We start from the raw sequence: 23,462 nt of genomic DNA on the forward strand, positions 1-23,462 counted from the left end.
CGTGGTAATACATGATGTCCAGCAGCCATATCAGTCCAATGAATACTCCATTCTGAATATTCCGATGCTAATTTGCTTGTTGCTGTATTTTGTCATTTTATTTGTGAAAGCAAGAACTTTTTTTTTTTACCAGAAAAATTCAAGGTCATTAATGAAAAATCCAACATAGTTGGATGACAAAAGTTGTAGCAATATGACACAGGCTGACAAAGCTGAGCTATAGGACACGCACACACACACACACACACACACACACACACACACACACACACACACACACACACACACACACACACACACACACACACACACACACACACACACACACACACACACACACACACACACACACAGTCAGTGATCTACAACATAAGCAAAATTGTATTGCTCTAGGAAGCCATTATCAGCAAGTTGAACACTATATGAATGTAATTATTTTCCCTATTGAGTTTAGGAAAATTCTTCCTTTTCTTAGTCTGGATAAATAACAGCCATCATGAGCTCTGCACCAATATCTGATTTTGATTCAAACATGTTGTGTTTAATTTCTTTAAAGAAAACATCAGACAATATTTTGCACATAGGTTATTTGTAAATTTAGGTAAAATTAGTCTAAGCTAGAAGAGGATTTTTGTACACTAAATTACATATTTCTTCATAATTAAAGCAGGTGCACATTGATTTGCAGTTAAATATCTAAATAATTACAGTAAACATTTTAAAGCAGTAGCAATATTAGAAATAAGCAACAATAAAATTAAATAAAGTACCATTTACAGCTATGTTAGGAAAATAATTTCTGTAAAGCAAAAGTACTTCATGTTCTTTTCTATGTTCAAACTGTTTAGAAAAGAACATGTTTACTTGCACTTGTAACTTATGTACTTAGTAAACCATGCAAGGTTGTTTCCATACAGATGAAATATCAGCTGTTTTCAAATTACAGCTTAATTTAATGAAATCGGACGTAGGTGTGTTCAAAACTTCTGTTCAAAAACTATCCTTGATTATTTGCCACTCTGATAAATAAAAGTCATTCAATTTTAGACATCAACAGACACACTATTTCTTAGTAAAAGTGCATTTATTTTCATTAAACAAAACAAGTATATAATTAGGTTAACATTTATTATTCACATTTAAATGACTTCTCTGAACAGATTTCACCTAACTCTGCTTTTCTTCACAGCGGCCATGTCCTCTGAGGCCTTGCGCTTGCGTGAGGGGGTGTTCTGGCCTTGGTGGGAGTTTTCAGGAGGCCCATTCGCCACTTCTCCAGGAAGATAATATGCATCCATTGGCGGTGAAGGTTCCTGAATGAAGGAAAAGGAAGAAGCAACAATTAAACTTTTTCCATAGACCCTTAATAATGCAGTAGGCCAGGAGTCACAAAAACAGTACAGTTATTTTAGCAAGAGGGAAAAGACTGAATATAATGCAAAAAAAAAATCATCACTGCAATGCTGTTAAATGACAATGCTTTCATATAACTGTGACAAAAAAAAGAATGTAAAAAAAAAACTGCTAAATAAATAATAATAAAATATAATATCAATAATAGATTTTGTTTCTAAGCAACAACATGTACAAAGCTTAGGGTGTTCCATAAACAGAAACATGAAGTGAACCTGAAAGAATTCAGTTACACAGGGTGTAAATACACTGCAAAAAATAATATATTGGCAAAAAAAAAACTATTTTGTTTTTAAATGGCTTTACTTCTCATGCTTTGCATTTTCTTATAATAAACAGTCCAGAAATAGGCTCAGTAATCTTTGATTTGTTGTATTTTAGCCAATTTCTTGTACGTCATTTGTTGCAGTGTATATAAAGGGTTTTACAAATGTTTTAAAAATGCAGAGCAGATTTTAAAATAAAAAACCTTTAATGGATTTTGGGTTTTTGAAAGTATAAAAATGTCCAGTTAATATGAATACAGTTACTCTATCAAATGCTGAAAGGATCATCATGGCCATCTCTTTTCAATTATTGTCAGAAAAAAACAAACAAACAGAAAAACAAGCAAATCCTGAACAGCTTTACAAATATGACTCAGACAATACTTGATTTTTGATGCAAAAGCTTATGATTTTTTTCATATATTAAACATGCTTAAGGTGCAAACATCCTGGAAACTGCATTTCTGACCTGCATGAGGTAATCAGCAATATACTCAGGCCTGAGGCATTTAACTCCATGAGCAACGGCCTCAGTCACATCCACTCTCACATCGTTTGGTCCTAGCCGGCTGAAGTCTGCGAAGAGATGAGTGGTTTCCTTATACAGGGAGGGAGATGGGCTTGGCAATACCTGTACACAGATGGAGGGAGAAATGTTTAGAATGCGTTAGTATTAGGGGAAAACATGATTAAACACTCTAATAAAGGCTTGATAGATAAACATGGCAAAACTATTTTCACAATGGATGTACACTATATTCTAACTTAGCATATTATCCAGTCATCTTTGGTGGGAAAGTAAGGAGGCATTTCACTGCTACCATCATGAGGTTACATCAATTAAGATTAGCAAACCCATTCCTGAAGCAGCCATGCAAGCTTAAGCCATGACTCTACCTATACCATGCTTAACCAGCGAGCTGGTATAATGACCAGATTCTTTCTCCACACTTTGGCCTTCCCTTCTCTTTGATATCACTTTCGTGCCTCATCTCTGTATTTCTTTGTGAATTCCAATCTGTGTTTCTTGGGTATTTCTTCATAGTGCTCTCATTGTTTTCATCATTAGCTGCAGTAATTTTTCTTGGCCGACCTGTTCCATGACTGGTGGGTAGCATGCCATTGGTTTCCTTCTTTTTCATTGCTCTATTGGCTATGCCCTATGCTTTTGCAATGGCTCGGATCGATTTTCCAATAAGCCTTTCACCCTGCTGAGACAGCTCTGTAAGTTTTAGAAATATATCTGTTTAATCCAAAAAATGAAAAACTGATTTCACATGAGTTTCTCATCTCGGCTAATCTCCTTACATAAAGGTCAGTCGTGGCATCTGGCAAACAAGAGCCTCGTTTGTATTATCGACTCAACTGATCATTGTTCACTTACTACTGAATGCTGAAATAAGCACTAAGAGTTTTGTTCTGCAAGCTAATAATGTTATGTAAGTCTTACAACATTACAAATTTATAATCTATATCAAACACAATCCAGTATAGTCATGATGATGTTTTTAATTGAATTCAGAATAGACCTTTGCTCCTCCAGACTGCAGCAATCTTCTGAATCCTGCATCTCTGGCCTGGTCTATGTTCAACATCACTGTCCAGCCACCAAATGCACCCTAAAGAAAGAATTGAAGAATATGATGGAAATAAACACAATCTAAAGTAAACAAGAAAGACAGAAGAGAGGAAGTGTCTGATTTGTACATCTTTATCTTTGCAACCCTGCAATGATTTTCTCCAGCGCAAGGCTGATAATGCCAGTCTCTTCTGTTGGGAGTTTATAGAGGGAAGAGCATCCAGAATAGAGTGGCTACCCCATTCATAATCCTCCTCCTAAAGAAAACACACAAGTGTACAAAAAACAGTTCATGAAGATCCTGCAAAACATTCAAAGCCCTGCTAAGTACTGTAATTATAAAAAAAAAAATGTTCTTCATCAGTAGCACTCTGCTAATTCAGCATATTTGTCCTGTGCCATGTCAATCTCAAATAAATGACATTTATAATGAGATTGGCTCAAAGTAGTGAAGCTAAATTTGTACGTTTTTCAGGCCTCTTGTGAAAGGTGGTCTGTTTAATGCAAAACATTTCATCACTGTGTTTTGTGGGTTCTGTGAGTGTTGGCTTAAATGAATGTTGACCAGAACTGTGTGTGCATGCTTTTGTAGCTGGGAGAGCACTCACTGGTATGAAGTATCCCTCAGCGCGACAGGCCTCCAGGTATGAGCGGTGAAGAATCCATTTGCCAGCTGCCATGGCTGCCAGGTATTTCTCATTCCTCAGAGGATAACCCACAATGATGTGAGTACAGCTAGGGTCAAAACACTGCTTTTCTAGTAAGATACCACCTGCATATGCACATGATCAGCATTTATTCTATGTTTGTATATAGTAAATAGTAGTAAAATAGCTGTTTGCAACATCTGTTGTAATATGACACAAATCAAACAATTTCTGAAATGAATTAGAAATGATGCTAATATCATTATTAGTCTATTTTGTCTATGACTAGGAAAAATGTAATCCATATACATACATACATACATACATACATACATACATACTCTGGTATACTAACCCAGCTCCTCTATAAGGTGACTGTAATCAATGCGCTCCTGTGGGTTAAGTGAAGACAGCTGGAAGCGTGGAGGCTCCTTCCTCACCAGTTTCTTCTCAATCTCCTCCTCTTCCTCAAGCTAAAGAGAAAAGGTTATCAGTGTCACAGTTTGGAGGACAAAACCATCCTGAGCTGAATTGTTTTCATTCATACTGCAGTTAATTAAGGGTCCACTAATCACGCTGGTCAAGCGGCATAGCAAAAGTACCTGCGTTTCCTATAACCACCACACTGCGATGTTTAATTGTGCGTTTCCACTTGCTAATTCCAATGGTTAACACAGTAATATTAGCAACATCATCATCATCAGACATGGCAACCCATACATTTAAGGAATTTAATCTTTGGTTTAAACTATAAAAGTTAGTCAATTAAAGATAAAAGGAAGCTGGTGCACCAAATAGGGGCTTTTTACACCTCGTCACTTCATACGTTTCCCAAATGGAAGTACGTCACTCGCAACTGATCTTTCACCCAGGTGTCTTGTTGGGTCTTAAAATGCGCTGCTGCCACCAGCGAAAATGCAGCAAACAGTAAATGCTGTTTTTTGTAGCATAACCATTGTAACAAGTTTTTTCGTCTTTTTGATTGCATGCTGAAAACCAAATACACCAAAGCGTGTTCCATTTCAATTACCCCGGAAATGAGGTAAAATATATTTGCATTTTGGGTGGGAGTAGAAAGATCGGATTGATATCCGATTCGCCAAGACGCATTTATGCGTATGTAAATAGAACAGTTTTAACAAATCAGATAGCTATCGGATCAGAGAAAACACACGAAGTGACCAGGTGTAAAAAGGCCCATATGTACTGGAAGTGTATACATCAATGTGAGCACACTAGGAAGGTAGCCAATGTGCTATTTTTAATGCACTAGTTAATTTCTTACTTATAGAACTGTTAAACAAAGGCAATATTGTACTCATATAGAATCGCATGCTTATACTAAATATATAAATGCAAAAGTTTGCTAGCTCACACATATAGCAAGTCTGCTGTGCTGATATTCAGTATGACTGCACTCCATCTTACGTGATATTGCTTTAATAGAATATAAAATAATCTAATAAATAAATGTAATAAATATATAAATACTACATATTAATATTGTCAAGTGTGTGTTTAATCAGTCTTTGTGTTATTTATTCTAGTAAAATGATACTCGTTCAAGTTCATACAATCTAGATGTCGAATCAGATTAAACCACCTAGATAGAGAATGTGTATCAATGACTATGTACCTGTAAGTCAGCTAGCATTGAAGATTTGGAGATGGAGAAAGCCGGCCTTGGGGTTTCAGGCTTTTTAGAACCCTCAGGCTCAGTGTTAAAGCTTGTTGGTTTTTCTGTCCGTTTCATGTGCTCTTCTATTACACCACAGGCAGCTGAGGTGGACAGATTAAACAATCAGATAGCCATTTTTTAATTGATACAGAACTCATAACATATGCAACATTATTACTAAAAGTTAATTAACTCCAGCTTATTGAAACTGAAGAAAAGTTACTAAAAAAATTACCAAGAGATTCAATATCCATTAATACATTAACAACAATTAAGTAAGTGTGAACAAAGCAGTTTTCCCAGTTCTTTCCTGATGCCAAGGATCCATTGACAAAAACAAACACACATGCATACACCCTCTCTCCCTCACCCATGTCCACCAGTTCGGAGTCAGTCATGGAGACGTGAGCCGTTTGATCAGTGTGCGGTGGAGGGAGAATGGCAAGAGGTTCTGAATGTTGAGATGGACTGCCTGGCCACTGCAGATTATCAGCTAACTTTGCCCTCTCCTCTCTTGCCGTGGGGTCATCCCACACTATCTGCTCACTCTGGGATGCTTCTGTGTTCACATCCACTGCTGCCTGACGGGACATACTAAACACACAGGCAAACACACAGACACAGGCACACAGACAGACACACAAACTAAATTGACTTCTCATGTCCATTGCTATTTTTCCACACCATTACAACTTTATACTGAGGCTTTAAGTAATACATTATCATTGTTAATAACTACTGTGGCAGAATTACTTGTTCTGTCCACGAGAGTGCACTGTGGTGTTAGGTGTGTTTGTGGGTACCGTAAAGCCTCCAGTGTCCTGCTGCGTCTACCCATTCGGCCCAAAATCTCAGGAGTATTTGGAGAGTCTAGACCCCCTGAACCCATTCGGGCCAATCTAGAGGATGCTCGCCGACCACTGGTCAATTTTGTGGCAGACATAATCTCCTGTAGCTGCCTCTGCAAGTTCTCTCTCATCTCCAGAGTCTCTGTCAAGTCTGAGAGAATGTCAAAAATATGAGAGAATATTGTGACATTTAATTTTTAAACTGGCGAAAGGATGGATGGATGGATGGATGGTATATGAGCACCTTTCCTTTCAATACTGGTTGGTTGAGGCTGCTCACGCTCTGCAGGCTCTCTCTGAGGAGTAGAGATATCTGCTGTGATGTCCACAAGCCCAATCTTTAGAGAAGAAACAAAAACAGTCAATTCATGAACCTTTCCTAACTGCTCAATCTTGCCAAACATGGCTGGCACACAAGGTCTGAAAAGTTTTGTTAAAAAGCTGAAAGACAATGTTAAGAGATGTAGGGTGCCATACCCGTGCATCATCTTCATCATCATCGATGAGAGGTCTGCATTTAGAGCGGGTTGTGGAAAGGGGAGGAGATTTTTGGGTGCTGTCTGTCACCTGGCTTAGCATCAGGCTCATTTTAGGGTTAAAGGTGAAAGGGTAGAGTGACTCAGGCACTCGTTTCTGCTCCTCTGCACACTGGGACAAATACACACAGGAAGTGTAAGGGACTAGTGACAGTAGTTTTATATACACTGAATAGAACACGGCGCATAATAGTGTGTGTCTGTGTGTGCATGTGATTAAACACACACCGCCTGCAGCCAGTGCTGGGACACAATGTGCAGGCTTCTCTCCTTCACTGCCTTGTACTCTTTAGTGTTGTCTCCCACTTTGCCCTGGTAGATATAGTGGGTGACCGAATCATCACAAGACCACCTACAATACACACATTAGAGTTTTGATGATCACAGATTAGAAATCAAAGAAAATGGAGGGGGAAAAAATAAATAAATAAAACCAACACAGTTCATCCAAGGTCCTTGACAAATGTTATTTTACACATTTTAAATATTTAGAATTTTTTTTAAAAAGCACCAGCGCAATAAACTATAATATTTTAGTCATCTCTCTCTGTTGGCATTATTTCTGACAGGCAAATAGTAAATAATAAGGAACAATGTAGTGAGGAAAAAATACTTGATCGATACCTGAAGTCCGCTCCGAGGGATGCAGCCATTGCATTTAGCTCATTCTGCTTTTTAATGAGTTTCTTACTCACACAAACCACCACTCCAGCAAGTGGAGCTGATGTCTTTTCCTCTACCTACAGAACAAACACAGAAACAGAGACACACACAGAAACAGACACAGAAAAACAGACACACAAACAGAAACAGATACGCACAGATGTCTAATTAGTTTAGATTCAGCCTGACAGTGTTGGCACACAGAAAACTGGACAGGAAATTAATAAATACCGGTTTGTTTATGTTCTGTTCTGGCTCTTTGCCCAATTGAGGGCTTGCAGTCAGGGCAGCAAGGGTCATGACATGACTACGGTTGCTATTAGCCACAGCTGCTTTTAAATTCCTCTCGATCACCTCACTTAGGGGAGTCTCTGCCCCCTGACTGTGCTGAGGCTTATTACCAGGGGTTTTTAAATGGTCAAACACATCCTGTAACATACAAACACAAATTTTATATACACTGCAGAAGCCCTTTGATTTTCTTCTGAAGCTTTGTAAGAAAATGCCCAAAGAAATCATACATTTGCTCTTTTCACTTGTAAAGAAGACCTACAGATGAACAGTATCCAGAAATCCATCTTTCGGCTTCTATAATAGCAGCAATCAGCAATAACTTACTGTGAAGCCCTTGATACTTTATCTGAAACACATTAACTCCATTTACTGAAAGTGTGATTTGTTGAGTCTACTATGCTAAAGTCATAGGGGAACACTGCTGGCACAATTACGAGCACGTTCTTTAACACAGAATGTTTTTAACAATTATAAAGTAAAAAAAAAGTCTGGTTTTGCTTTTTAGTCTAAAAAACAAAAGAGCTCATCTCAAATTACCACTTTCCTGTGAGTCATTTTAATGACAAATCTGAGTAATCCTATACACAATAACTGGAGACAGGACTCACATTTCAGAATGTAACGCAGCTATATGATGCAGTTGTGCTAATGACAATCATGGTGGCATTGAGACTGGGATAACCCATACAACACTAGTAGCATGGATTCTTTGTTTGAACAGAGTTTCAGACGAAGAGGAAAGAGCGCTTGGCAGACTAAAGCACTGCTCCATCAGTCTCTTAAAATAAAACAAGGGCTAATTACTAGATATCAGAAGATCATTACTGACCTTAATGTTAAAGGAAGGTCCAAAAAGCTTGTCTCTACTGAGGAAGCGTGATGGTGTATCAAGCTGAAGTTCTTTTTGCAAGTTTCCTCTGCTTTCTTCTTGAGCTGGAGTTGTGACCTCTACCTCTCCCTCCTCACCTTTCTTCAACTTGCGGAGAACGGAGTGGACGCTGCGGCTCTGCAGACGTCCCGTGTCCAACGGTGTTACAGAGGTGCTGCTCTGTGGACCTAGCAGAGGAATCTCTGGAGAGAGACGCACAGGTACAGGAGGGTCTGCTGCTTTCTGAGATACTCCAATGAAACTGGCCTCACTGTGCTCTGGAAAGAAACAGGTACAAGTAATGCAGTGTTAAAGGAACAGTCCAAGCAAATTCCAGAATGTATATATTTCTATACACTGTATTTTGGATGCAATGTAATCACGAAGGGAATTTATTGCAACTGTTTGTGCAATCCTTATATACAAAGCTGGAATACGTCTAAATAGCTTTTGTAATTATATTCAATAAAATTGTGACAGCATATTTTACTAACACTAGTTTATGCATCACATGCATGTTCCTGCCTCAGTGTTATTTGATTCGATTTTTAAAATAGTGGTTAAAAAAAACAATGCACAGTTCTTTATTCATTAATCACAAGAAAAAATGTCATTATGTAGAATGGTGTCTGTATGTTCAAAATAATTCAAAATAAAATCAAGCAGGTATTCTGAGCTATGTCAGACTTCAAGGCCCTTACATAGTGGTTTATGATTAATATGATAGGATTTATAAAACCCAGATCACCATGGGCACTTGAGAATGATTCACTTAACATTGTTAATACAACTGCTGTGCCTTGTACATAACTAAATTATCATCTTCAATCAACTAATTTGAAAAGTGTGTTATGCTTTCTGACCAGGAGATGGTGGCAGATCCACCAGATAGCTTCTCTCCTCAGCACGTTTGCCCGTTCTGGCCGACTCTATTATCCAGCGTATGGTCACAGCAGGCAGCCCCCACTTCTGTGCTGCCTGGTACTTGGTGCCTTCAGGAGTCTGTAGGACAAGGTGAGTGCTAGCCAACATGCCTTTCCTCTGATTAGCAGTGCGCACAAAATAGTCCTGTACACTGAAGACAACGGAAGAACAAGAAGATAACTTGTAAAGCGGTACAAACACAATACAAAGCAATTGTAATGCAAAGCATTCGAGGTTTGAAATAAATGTAAAACAAATTGTGAATCTTAAAGTCCAGAAGATTTTCTTATGGTTGAAAATTTACACACTGAGACAAAAGGTTGACACTGGAGACTCCTTTCATATAACTTTTTTAAATAAGGTTTAGTATCATTTGAAAATATTATTACTAGATGATTGTAGAAAGTCCACTATATGACTCCCTGTGAATGAGCTGCTACTATACAGGGACTGGACAATGAAACCTGTTTTAGACCACAATAATTTACTTGTATGGTGTAGGGCCTCCATTCGAAGCATCAACTCAGCATCAATTTATCTTGGGAATGACAGATACAGATCCTGTACTGTGGGCAGAGGAATACTGAGCCAGTCCTTTTGCAGAACAGTAGCCTGGGCACTATGTAAATATGGTGGAGGAAAACCTGACATCTTCCTCCAAAACACACCAAAGTGGCCCAATAATATATACAGGTGCGTTATGATCCTGATACACAGCACAGCCTTCAGGGTACAATTTTTGAACCACTGAAATGCACTTGGGGCTTCTCTAGACCATATGAGTAACAGTAACGATAACAGTGAACGTGGACTCAGAACAATACATTCACATTCACATTCTCCAAAGCCCGAGATCTCCACTTCTGGCACCATTGAAAACAAATGTTTGGTTGGCACAAGTGACCCGAGGTTTGGCCCAACCATGAACACTGAACCTAAAGGGCTCCGGATAAACAGGAGAGTTCAAAGTACACTTTTAATTATGGATTAAAATTTCTGGATACAGCCGAGGGAAGATTTGCCCTCTTTTGAACTCCCATTATGTTGTGTGGATTGCAATATTGTATGTACAGCTGTACTACAGCTCTGCTAGTTCAACCTTTGCTCTTATGCATGGAATGTGAAATCAGTGAAGATGCATGTATATAGGCGAGAAATTTCCAACACCATATTGGCCAGTGTTTCAGTTTTATCATCCAGCCCCTGTACAAGCACTAACAAAATTGTGCAGCAATCGAAGCCTGTAAATGCAACGGTAACTTTTGTTAAAGCCGCTGTTATAGAGAATAATTAAACACAATCGAACAGTCAGATTTCAAAAAACGGCAGCACTGTGGTACAAACGAAAATAATTTACAATTGCCATTTATTATATGGAGGTTAAGTCGCTTCAGTTGGGGCGCATCTTGTCTGTAAATCTGTGTTTGCAGCTTGCATAGCTTTAAATACGCTAAATGTACACATCATCTCACCTTGCTCCCAGATGTCTGGCAAGTTGAATGAGTGACTCTCTCTCTGCACCGGTAAATTGGCTAACTGACAGCACACAGTCTCTGAGAGGAGAGCAGCCCTCCTTCACCACTACTGGGGTGAACAATGGATGAGATGACACTGGCAGAATGCACTGCTGCTCTACACACATTGCCTGAAAATGTTGAGAATACACAGTACAAAACATTGAGCAAACACGTGATCTTAACATGGCACAAATCAAATGTACAACCTCAGTAGAACTGCTAATCATTAAGGCATTTTTTGTCATCTGATGTAATTGTAAATGACAACATGACCCAAGGTAATAAATTAGCATGCGTGTTGAATTTTAGTATATAGACCAATATATTACAAACATGTTTATTTCAAAATATTTTGCCATCTTACCAGCCAGGTGTCTGTGACCACTTCATCCACTGTGGCCTCCACCTCACAGCCTAGCAGAGGCACTATAGCATAATCGGCTACGCCTCTGAAACGGCCAACTAAAACCTTTCCGTAGTTCTCCACAACCAACATAGAGAGCTGTGCCTCTGCTTCTGAACCGAAGCCCACCAAGAGGAAGCGTTTCCTAATAAACAAACCTCCATCTGAGGATTCAGCTACAGTAGAGTCATGCCCTGGTGCAGCTGGGTCTAGCAGTTCAGATCTGCAAGTGTTGTTTTTATTATCTGGGGCTGGAGCTATTTCCACTATGGAAAGGCAAATAGGGAGAGAAAAACAGATATAGAAAATGAGTCATAAGAACTAGGGTCACCTAAAGTCCCTATAAAATCAAAATTGGTGTTATAAAGCCTTTTGTAAAAGTCTCTTGCGACTGTATAGAAAAATAATGTAGTATGTAATGTAGATTTTGTAGCCTCTTTTAATTATACAGTTCATTACTTGTAAGAAAGCTTATTGACTCATCTGGTACAATTTATGTCCTGGCATCTATTTCCATGAAAGCATTGAGATACAGAGACAATGTCAATGAGTGTTTATATACGAGTTGTTTTCCCATGGTTACCTAAAAAGCCCACAATTGCTGTATAAGCCAATTAGAAAAATTACTGCTGCAGGCCAGTAAAATAAGACCCATGACCCCAGTACCAATTCAGGGTATGCTCCAATTTCTGGTTTAGAATTGCCAGTGGGCAAACAAATAATATTGAAATATGCACCGGTTTGCTAAGCCACTTTTGTCTGTTTAGATACAGCAAAAGGTATGACATACCTTAAACTTTAACAATTATGGAATTCAGTCAAGCCCTTAAACACTCACCCTGATGACATCTTATGACATGTATACAAACAACTTCAACAGGTGGTCAGACAAGGACAAAGAACCCACCTACAGTCTGGTTATTGTCGACGTATTGCGAGAGTAATTCTTCCTCAGCCCTGGCATGTCGGTTAGGGCTGGGGGCTGGCAAGGCAGCAAAAGATGGCCTAGAGGGGTGTGAGGAAAAAGGCCGGGGAGCAGGAATTTCCACGTGGGCTGGAGCAGGAGGGAGGAATGAAGGGTGGAAGTAGCTCTCCACTGGAAGCAGAGAGCCATGAGAAAAACTATCCAGCAACCACTGCACTGTGACGACATGTGGTCTGATAAAAACATGTACACACACAAGCAATTCTTGAAACAGGTTTTGATGAGAACTGTTCTAATTATTACCCAACCAGCTGCAGTACATTACAATCGATATGTAAGCTTCACCTCCCAAATGAAAACCGTTGCATATATTAGATCAATAATTATATTAAATATTAAATATATTAGATCAATAATCATTCCTTACTAATCAGGTAATCTTACTAAAGAGTACCATAATTTCAATCACTCCACTGATGGACATTTAGACAGACCTGTGAGAGGCTTTAGCAAGAAAGCTTTGAACATCCTGGTCTGGTTCTCCCATCACAACGTGAGTAAGTTCTTCACAAAGCTGATTGAAGCGCAGGCCTCCTGCAGAGTTCACCAACCGCCGCAGTTTCTCCAACCTCTTCCCCAACACACCACATAGGTATAGCTGCAGAATATAGAAAGACTCATACTACAGCCTGAGTTTGGTTGATGTAGAAGATATCATGTATACCAGATCATTTGGACATACTGGTAATGAATGTGCATTCCAGATTTTGCAATGCTAAGAAAAAAAGCTTTTATTTTTATTATTTTTTTCATTGCCCTGTTTGTATTGCTCACGAATACAGCATTGCTAACTTTTGTAAACATATAGAAAAATAATTTAAAAGACTTGTAGTTGAAATAAACAGTTTCAGATCATGCTAATTGAGGTAACTGCAAAAATCTCTGTCAACAATGTTCATGCAGTTAAACCACTTCAAGCATGTACATTTACCAGAGAATTTATTAGTTTAAGATTTTTCTTACATATTCAGGTCAATGAAATTGGAAAATTGCAGACTGAATAAATGAGACATAGCTGTCCAGTTTTGGTGAACGTGAAGGCAGGACTGCAACCTTGCGTGGTCATCTGCCATCATTAGATCACAAGTTGTTCCATATGTTGTGCCTTGTTTGAACTCACCTTGGTTGTAAAGAGTTATCAATTGAGCTACATTTGCGTTCCTGTAACCTCACTCCTGTCTGGCCATTCTCCTCTAACATTGACAGATACATAGGGTTTCTACTTGCAGACCAGCTATTCATGTGGGGAAGTCGTGGCCTAATGGTTAGAGAGCCTGACTCCTAACCCTAAGGTTGTGGGTTCGAGTCTCGGGCCGGCCACGACGGAGGTGCCCTTGAGCAATGCACCGAACCCCCCCAACTGCTCCCCGGGCGCCGCAGCATAAATGGCTGCCCACTGCTCCGGGTGTGTGTTCACGGTGTGTGTGTGTTCACTTTGGATGGGTTAAATGCAGAGAAAAAATTCTGAGTATGGGTCACCATACTTAGCCGTATGTCACGTCACTTTCATTTAAAGTTTTTGTACCTTTCTCTGTAAATGATAGACATTTTGTACATAAAAATCCAAGGAGATCAGCAGATTCTAAAAAAGCCATTGTGGGAACAACAACCATAATTTACTTAGTCCATGAACTAGTGAACCAGTGTCAGGGTATTCAAAAATAGCGCTTCTGTAAGTCACTCTGAAGTGTCCTGCTTCATCAACTAAGACTAACTGAGGCTAATATTATGTTTACAAAATTTATATAAAATATAAATGGCCTCTCAAAACTCACCTTGCAGCCATCTAATAAGTCATCTGTTGGACAGATGGTAGGATCAAATGTGTCGATAGGATCCGCTGTCTCTATGCGGCTCACTATTGCAGTTGTCATGGCTGTTTCGTTGACATTCATGCTAACATTTGAGATATGGCTCAGTCCAAGCAAAGATGGTCCATCTGCTGCAAAATATAAAACACTTTGAAACAGAAACACTGTAAGAAGGATTTTAGCTATTAGCAAGTTAGCTTTTGACAAACCTTTAAACTACATTCTTGCCACAAGATCAGATAGAATATTAAGCATGTCCACTATAGTGTAGAAATAAGAAGTCCTTATGAATATTGTACACTTTACTCAACAGAAGTGAAAAGGAACAGAGAAATGCTATCTATCTTTACTCTTATTTGAGCCAGTGGGAGTGGAGGTGTTGGGTCTTCCAGGCTTCTCCTTCCGCCTGTCCTCACGTTCTACAGCGTAACGACTCTCATCCTGACAGAAGCCCTTCTCGATACTGTCAAACAGCCAGTGAATGGAGATGCAGAACACATTCCACTTCTTTGCAAACTCGTACTTCTGACCTGAAATCACAAAGCCGTACACATTTCTTTCTTAGTGTTGCAAAGAAAACCATCTGCGTACTGTGTCTGTAACAGAACACAAGCTCAAGAGTAAAAATCAAAGAGCACACCTGAGGGTTCGCTGACAATGAGGTGAGTGCATTCGTTCATTTTGAGCTGGCCAGTGTAGCTCCCTCCATGCAGTTCACACAGCCTCTGCACCTCTTTACGCTCCACCGTGGAAAGACCAGTCACACACACAGTGCATCCTTTGAGAACGGGACACTGATAATCCTCCATACGCAGGTCTGTGTATCGGAACAAACTAAAAGAGGGGGTTGGGATTATACCATTTTTCTATCATCTTATGTACCAATTCACTTTACCTGGGGTTAAAGCGGTAGAGGGGGGGTTTGCAGGAAAACTTTTAGTGTATAAAATATTCACCTAAAGGCACCACCTACCGGACTATATATATATAAATATATATAAATATAACTAATTAACTGCTGATTGGAAGATTTCACACAGGACACGTCACAAAACACTGCACTCAAAACTCTGAACCAAAAATACTAAGAACCACTAACTCATAATATATTAAAAGATGTATAAAGACAAATATAGTCTTACCTGTCCTGAGATTTCTCCCAGCATGCTCTGACCCAGGTTGGTAGAAGGATGGGCTTCCCTAGACTGGCAGCCACCAGGTACTTTTTACTGCCCACTTCACCTGCTACCAGTTGAGTGACAGACACATTGAGGTCTCGGTAGACGCGCCCACCCATCAGCTGGACCAAGTCCATCACTTCTGTCTACAATAAATAAAAACTGATTTGTTAAGTGGTTTCTTGAACTTTTTGAAGCCAGGAACACTTTTAAATGTAACACCAAGTTCCACAAATTCTGAACATAATCCAACTACAATAGGTTCAACTAGACTCGTGCAAAAAATAAGTGAAAAATGCAAAATGTGCAAAAAAAAAATAAAAATAATGTGGCTTTTGAAAGGAGCCACAGAGACAGAATTTCTGACTGTTACACTGACAGAAAATGCTACACTTAAAAACTATGAAAATTTAATGATAAACAACAACAACTTTAAAAATTATATGGTGTGACTAGGGTTGCAAAATTCTGGGAATTTTCAAGACTGGAAACTTTCCATGGGAATTAACAGGAATATATAGGAATTAACAAGAATATATGGAAATAAACTGGGAATTTTTTTTAAAAAAAAGCAGAGTTGCCTATAACAAGGAACTTAAATGTAGTTAAAAAATTTTTTTGCAGTTTAATCTTGTTTAAAACAACAAGATTTAATGCAATTTGTACCCTGCATTCCTCGGTCACTTGCACACAGCTTACTGGAGGACCATTGAGGCCAAACCCCCTGCATGTACTTGCATTTTTCCATAACATGCACAGTAACACTTTATTTTAGGGTCATTAAACTAGTTGCTTATTAGCATGAATATTAATAAAATATTGGCTATTTATTAGTACTTATTAAGCACCTATTAATGCCTTATTCTGCATTCTTAACTGTACCCAATAACTAAACTTAATAACTACATTACTAACTCTTAATACGAAGTAAATTAGGAGTGTTACCACATGCACAGATTATTTGATACAAATAATCAGACACAGGCATTGAATCAAGGATAGATTTTGTTTTTAGTACAACAGGTTACTAGAATATCCCAGGCTAACAGTAAATGAGAGAGTTTTAATCGTCATTGAGGGGAGTTAAGCTTACCCGTGCATCTTTGTCCAGACTGGTGCAGCACACTGTAACATCAGCCATGGCCATGTTGTAAACTGGCTGCTCTGCCTTTGGTACACACCTTTGCTGCTGAAGGCAGAACAGCACTACCAGAGGACTCACTATCCTGCACCCCAGCTATAGCATAAGAAGATCAACAGAGTAACACATCCAGAAAAAAGACAAACAGCAACAGGATCTTATCATAACACTATGGTCATGTGTGCTGGATATCATACGACTAATCATGGTAAATGTGGGTAATTAGTATTCTGCTTCAGTTTTATTTATTAAACTAAAGAAACTTCAGCAGTGTATATATGCATCATATAAAAGGAGATGAAGGTGAAGCAGTCTGTGCTTTTTGCTACTAACCATGTCCATTCTACTGAATATACTCAAATAGTCACTGTACCAAGTAGCTTCATACTTGCATAAAGTGATCCAAATCATCAGTGATCATTGAAAATGAATGGTTTCTGGTCTCATTGACGGTGTGAACGTAGCATTAGTCACTGTAATGGGGCCTCGTTCAAATATGGATTACTGAGTTAAAGGAGCTGAACTGTTATCATTTATAATAAACCAAGCAAACATCTTGTATTAAATTTTGTTAAGAGCTGAAAACAAGAGAAATGGACACTGAAGAAAAAATAATGCATGCAGTAACATACCTTCCTGCAGTGTTCAAATGCATCGCTAGTGAAATCGCTGAACACGTACAAGGACTTGTCGTTGTGTTCCAACTCCAGCACAGATCCTTCATCAATAGTCTGCACATATTTCTCAGACTGCAGCTCCACTATGGCCTTAATATAAAGAGCCATGATGAAACACAACAAACAACTGATTTATTTGTTCAGCTGTACCGAATTCAGTGTAAATCCAGTACAACATTCAGTTACCCGAAAAGAGCTCTTGGAGAACAGATCAGAAGAATAACACAACTATACTGTGTAAGCTTTAAGATCATTACAAATCCTAGTGTACAGACCAAACTGCATGCAACAATATTATTAAAAGCAGAGGTACAAAAAATGTATTGTATCATCATTCAACACACAAAGCCATGCTACTGTAACTTTTTTTTTAGCTTGACCCTCTTTTGTTGCAAATATTTAAGGTATCTTTGAGCATAAAAAAATATATGAAATGAATACTGTATACACTAAGAATAAAACTGTACTGTACCTCATAAGCTTTGATGCCAAGCTCACTTTTATGTCCATTACACTCAACAAATTTCACCATGTACACATCCCGGCTCTCTTTGGACATCCTGGCTTCAGTTCTAAATGAGACTAGACAAGAGAACATTGACTTAACATATGCAAATAAAATTATTTTTACTGATGGGAAGTGGTTGTATCTTCATGCAAGTTATTTATGTGCATATATGTTGTTGTGATCACCTCACTCCACAATACAAACATGTAATTAAAGTTTTTTGAGTCAGATATTAACTGCATGAGTTACTTTGTACAGTCTGTCAGCACCGCAAACGAACTCAGTGTGCAGAGGAAGGTAATGCAGCATGTGGGGTGCAGATTAGAAATAAGATAGACAATAACCACTTCACTCTATAAAACTAGAATGGCTAACCATTCATCAGGTGCTTTAGTGACGTAACAGTGACGTGACATACGGCTAAGTACGGTGACCCATACTCAGAATTCGTTCTCTGCATTTGACCCATCCAAAGTGCACACACACAGCAGTGAACACACACACACACACCGTGAACACACACCGGAGCAGTGGGCAGTCATTTATGCTGCAGCGCCCAGGGAGCAGTTGAGGGGTTCGGTGCCTTGCTCAAGGGCACCTCAGTCGTGGCCGGCCCGAGACTCGAACTCACAACCTTAGGATTACAAGTCAGTCTCTCTAACCATTAGGCCACGACTTTAAATGCTCCACTTAAAAAATATCCAATAATGCATCAGTCTCACTTTCTGTCAAGGCAAACAGATTGTTTTGTCCTTGAATGTGAAATAAAAGCATTCAGTAAAATGTTCCCATTTTCAGCTGAAGAAGAAAAGCATGAAAATGTTTGATACTACTACTACTAATAATAAATGAATCTACAACATAATATCAGACAGTGAGTTTATGCTGATATGCAACTTCCGTTTGCTGGGGGTCTGTGGGAGAAATGCAAATCCTAGGAAGTGGGACTGAGGAGAAAAGAATCTGAATATAATTTCTGCACCCCATCCATCTATAAAAAAGAAACCACCATTGGACCAGATTTATTTGGGTCGTTACAAGATGTGCACCTTAAATTACTATAGTGGTCAAAGTTTATCCATCTATCTAGTGGTCCATCTAACCATCTAACCATCATCTGAGCATCTTCTCCTATGACCACCACAGAAAGGTGTTAAATGACAGGTGTAGAAAGCAAAATAATTGATATACTGTGCCTGGGAACAATTAACTCGTGTGCTCTGTCTGTTAGACAATGCTTGCCTGAATAAAATGCAGAAATTGGCAATGCCAAAACAAATCCATTCAAATGGAAATGAACAGATTTCCTAATTCTGATGCAGTAAATTATTTATCTGAGCATAACAGTTTGAGGTGTGGTACTGTAAAGCAGGTAGCTTTGCTTTCCTCCAGGCTCTCCGGTTTCCTCCAATATTAAAAATACTATGCTGGAGTAGCTGCAAAAGCTACTCTAAATTTCTTCTATGTGTTAAAATGTGTCTGGTGCCTATATAAAGGAATGTGGTAGCCTAGTGGTTATAGAGACTGTCATGCCTTCTCTTGAACCACTGTTGTGTTAGGCAGCTGTATGGTCTGGTCTTTATCAGCAATCAGGTCTGTGCTGAGCCCGTGGTTTGCGATGACCCATTGGTTCCTCAGGAGCTCTCGGTTGCACAATTATAAACTGTTGTAGAAAGGACATTATTTACTGTAGAGTGTCACCCAAATGAGGATGAGGTTCCCTTCTGAGTCTGATTCCTCTCACGGTTTCTTCCTCATATCATCTCAGGGAGTTTTTCTTGCCGCCGTCACCTACAGCTTGCTCATTAGGGATAGATAGATATATAGTATTTTTAAATTTTAAAGTTAATCTTTTTAAAAAAATTAATTTTAAACTTTAGTTGTATATATTCACTTTAGTTGTATATATTCACAATTATTCTTATTTCTTCTTCTTCTCATTATTATTATTATTATTATTATTATTATTATATACGCATTTCCTTTACTCTCTCTTCCGTTTCCATACTTCTGAAAAGCTGCTTTGAGACAACGGGAAAATAGTGTTTAAGGTGTTGGAAGGTTGTGAGTTTAAAGCTCACAGCCACCAAGCTGCCACTGCTGGGGCCCCTAATCAAGGCCCTTTAACTCTTGAGATGTTGTGTGAGATGAGATGATGTAAATGTAACCGGTCTCACACACAGTATTCCTGATTGACCCTGAATGAATGTAGTGTATATCAACACAACAGCTCAGATCTCCACCTTCATATCCCAGGTTAGAGAAGAGCTGAACATTGTGCACAGAAACACATCATAGTCCTAACATAGCTATAAAAGACCACTCACATAGGTAGTGTATCTGTTAAAACCACACGTTATAACACGAGTTATAACGTGTGACGTTTGACTGCTTCCGCTACCGGAGACAAATATAAACAATTAGCAGTTTGTGCTAACAACACAATTCATCTTCCGTATCAGTTTTATCGCGTCTACACAAGCTGAGACTAGCTGAAACTCTCAAAAACAAAACACGTAAGTATTTAAAATCCATGTCTCGGAAAGATTTGATGAAAACACTCGACATCTTACCGAGAAATCTCCTCAAGTTCAGATGAACACCGGCGCTCGAGCCACGACTCACTTCTGCGCGAGCGCCTGTTAGCCACTCGGCTAGCTAACGGTTGTAACTGAGTCAGAACGGCACCTATAGATGAACATGGTGGTCTTATTACAATATTAAACGATTACTGTTTAAGGGCAAATCAAGAAAATTAGATCAAAACAATGTCCCTTCCAATAGAATAGCCAAAGCCGCTTTCGCGCCATGAAACAAAACATCCCAATCTTCTTCTGTTGATATTATATTGTCAAAGCTTTGTTGTTGCATTACTGCCACCAAGCGGCACGGAGCTGCTTTCGTTGTCTTAATGGTGAAAGGGTTTTTATTTATTTGTTTGTTTGTTTATTTATTTATCTATCTATTTGTTTGTTTGTTTGTTATTTTTATCATGTTTTTATTTTGTATGTCATTATATGGATCACTGCACTTCACTGAACTTAACATTTCTCAACCAATAAACTCACACCGAATCAATTATTCTTTATCGTTTTGAATCCTGTAGATATTTTATTTTTTAATTGTTCCAATAGTAAATGATAACAGATAACAAAATGCAATGCTATAAAATTCAAATTTTAAAACAGTAACAAAGAAAAATGAAAATACAAAGAAGGGTTTATCGAGCAATACAGTTAATTTAGAAAAGAGGAATTAACAGCCTTGTAAAAGTCCGTAGTTTTGAAAGCTTTTCGGCTTTTTAAAGTTTCAAAACAAGTTTTCATTTCTAGCTTAAAATGGATAATGTCTGGTTTCGTTTCAGACCTAATTGTGAAAGTAGGCTATGCTGAATTGTTATGCTCTGGGTAGAAGTGTAACCCAAAGGCATTAGCGGTTCGGTACGGACGCGGGAGAGGCCTAAACTGGAGGAGTGTGTGTTTTTGTTTTTTTATTATATTTTATCTTATACTATTTTATTCATTCAACCTATAGTCACAGAAAGACCTGTTTTGTGTAGAGGTTAGATTAAAAGCAGTTTCTTTATATTAATATTTACTACACTTTTTGGGTTTGAGGTCCTGAACAAATTTGCAATTTTGCATTAATCAGCAGTACTTTTCGCTATTTAACACGATGTACACAATTTTTGTTGGAGAGCGGCAACCTGGAATGACAAAGGTGATGCTTAAAGAAAGATTCAGCTCAGTAGGATGAATTCAATCAATCCATGTCTAAAGGGAAAGGAAGACCAGCTCCTCACTCGGCTGTGCCTACATCAGCTTCTGCCTTTACGGTAAGACAAACCAGACAGAAGAAATTACAATACTGTTTCTACTCTTTCTGCAGTTTGATACCAGTTTATTGCTGATTTAAGGCACAATGTGTAATTTATATATAAAGGTTAGTGGTTTGTTTCATGGATATGGTCAACTTTTGTGCCTTTAAAAGGTAAAAATATTTTTTATGAGTTATTTATTGTCTTAGAAGAAATACTTTATTTAATGCATCATAAACTTCAAAGAAAATTCATAGAAAATCTATGGGGTATTGTGAAGAGGAAGATGCGATATGCCAGACCCAACAATGCAGAAGAGATGAAGGCGACTATCAGAGCAACCTGGGCTCTCATAACACCTGAGCAGTGCCACAGACTGATCGACCCCATGCCACGCTGCAGTGCTGCAGTAATTCAGGCAAAAGGAGCCCCAACTAAGTATTGAGTGCTGTACATGCTCATACTTTTCATGTTCATACTTTTCAGTTGGCCCAGATTTCTAAAAATCCTTTCTTTGTATTGGTTTCAAGTAATATTCTATTTTTTCTGAGATACTGAATTTGGGATTTTCCTTAGTTGCCAGTTATAATCATCAAAATGAAAATAAATAAACATTTGAACTATATCAGTCTGTGTGTAATGAATGAATATAATATACAAGTTTCACTTTTTGAATGGAATTGGTGAAATAAATCAACTTTTTGATGATATTCTAATTATATGACCAGCACCTGTACAGTATATAGAAAATTCAACCCATAAATTTTACCATTTTATCCAAACACAATCCCACTGCCATTTTCTGACCCACCTGCTGCTCAGGAATGCTGAGGCTTCAAGGAATATTCTTCAATTACCATGTTGGCAAATTTAAGAATAACCTCTCCAATAGACCAGGAGCATGCTAGTTATGTCAGAAATATGAAATGATCTCTGTATTGAGCATCATCATCAACTTCAAATCTTTGAATGACTGCATTTGCTGGATAAAGAAAATAAACAATTTGAAACAATTTGAAATCAAATAGTCAATATTGTTAAACAGTTAAATTACTTCTTAGGTCAGGGTTGTCCAAAAACCCAATCCCAGGGTCAAATGTGTCCTGTTTACAGATGTTAACTCACATGTGGTTTCACTATCCAGTTCCTCCAGGACATGTTCTGGCCCAACAAGTTTTTTTTCTCGCCCCTCTCATCTCTTATAGCTTTTTCATTAGGGATCTAAATCGCCAAGCAGATTTTTGCAAAGCTTTTTTGTGATAATGACTATTCTTAAAAGTTCTAACTGAATTTGTGTTGTACAGAGTGTTTTTCTCAACTTCAGCATAGTCAAGACAAAATGATTCATTTGGCAGCAAAGCATAATTTTCCCTGCTATTTGTTTATGATATTTTAGTATACAGATACTTAAAGTATTATCAGATAAAGGCTTGTATTGATAATATTTTTAATAGTAGCTGAGGCTGTTGTAATTATTAGCATAATATGCCATTTTAAAAAGAATACCACAAGGCTAGCATTTAATTTAAAAAGCAATTTTTAATCCTTGATGTCATTTTGACTCAATGTGTATAGTCCACTATGAAAATATGTAGAATTATGATTACAAAATGGCACCACATGGTGAGGAATGGCAAAAGATGAGGCTTATTTTTAAAAGATGAGATTTATTTTTCTTCAGAAACTTGACATGTGTCTGGATAAATACA

General features: G+C 38.2%; 1 protein-coding gene and 1 long non-coding RNA gene across 4 annotated transcripts; one reads left to right on the forward strand and one right to left on the reverse strand.

The window, feature by feature from the left end:
* Positions 1–1,065: 1,065 nt before the first annotated feature.
* Positions 1,066–20,769, reverse strand: topbp1 (DNA topoisomerase II binding protein 1). 2 transcript variants are annotated; one of them, XM_027176303.2, is made up of 28 exons: positions 20,510–20,769; positions 17,901–18,010; positions 17,384–17,518; positions 16,704–16,847; positions 15,575–15,756; positions 15,073–15,266; positions 14,783–14,962; positions 14,397–14,560; positions 13,056–13,219; positions 12,544–12,794; positions 11,598–11,902; positions 11,189–11,361; positions 9,656–9,867; positions 8,754–9,070; positions 7,862–8,059; positions 7,592–7,707; positions 7,196–7,319; positions 6,909–7,079; positions 6,676–6,769; positions 6,387–6,582; positions 5,954–6,177; positions 5,542–5,684; positions 4,261–4,378; positions 3,867–4,030; positions 3,387–3,515; positions 3,209–3,298; positions 2,149–2,310; positions 1,066–1,313 (listed from the first exon to the last, which is right to left on the reverse strand). In XM_027176303.2, the coding sequence occupies exons 2-28, from the start codon at positions 17,985–17,987 to the stop codon at positions 1,164–1,166; spliced, it is 4,587 nt and encodes a 1,528-aa protein (XP_027032104.1). In that variant the 5' UTR covers positions 17,988–18,010; positions 20,510–20,769; the 3' UTR covers positions 1,066–1,163. The 2 variants fall into 2 exon arrangements, with proteins under 2 accessions (XP_027032104.1, XP_027032095.1); XM_027176294.2 differs by having other exon boundaries at positions 14,397–14,563.
* LOC125140254 lies at positions 19,946–22,255 on the forward strand. Of its 2 annotated transcripts, none has more exons than XR_007139542.1 (3): positions 19,946–20,452; positions 21,634–21,771; positions 22,000–22,255. It is a non-coding gene; the product is annotated as an uncharacterized LOC125140254 (long non-coding RNA). The 2 variants fall into 2 exon arrangements; XR_007139541.1 differs by lacking the exon at positions 19,946–20,452 and adding an exon at positions 20,908–21,408.
* The last annotated feature ends 1,207 nt before the right edge of the window (positions 22,256–23,462 follow it).

This window comes from Tachysurus fulvidraco, chromosome 25 (genome assembly GCF_022655615.1).
Source record: "Tachysurus fulvidraco isolate hzauxx_2018 chromosome 25, HZAU_PFXX_2.0, whole genome shotgun sequence".
Lineage (NCBI taxonomy): Eukaryota > Metazoa > Chordata > Actinopteri > Siluriformes > Bagridae > Tachysurus > Tachysurus fulvidraco.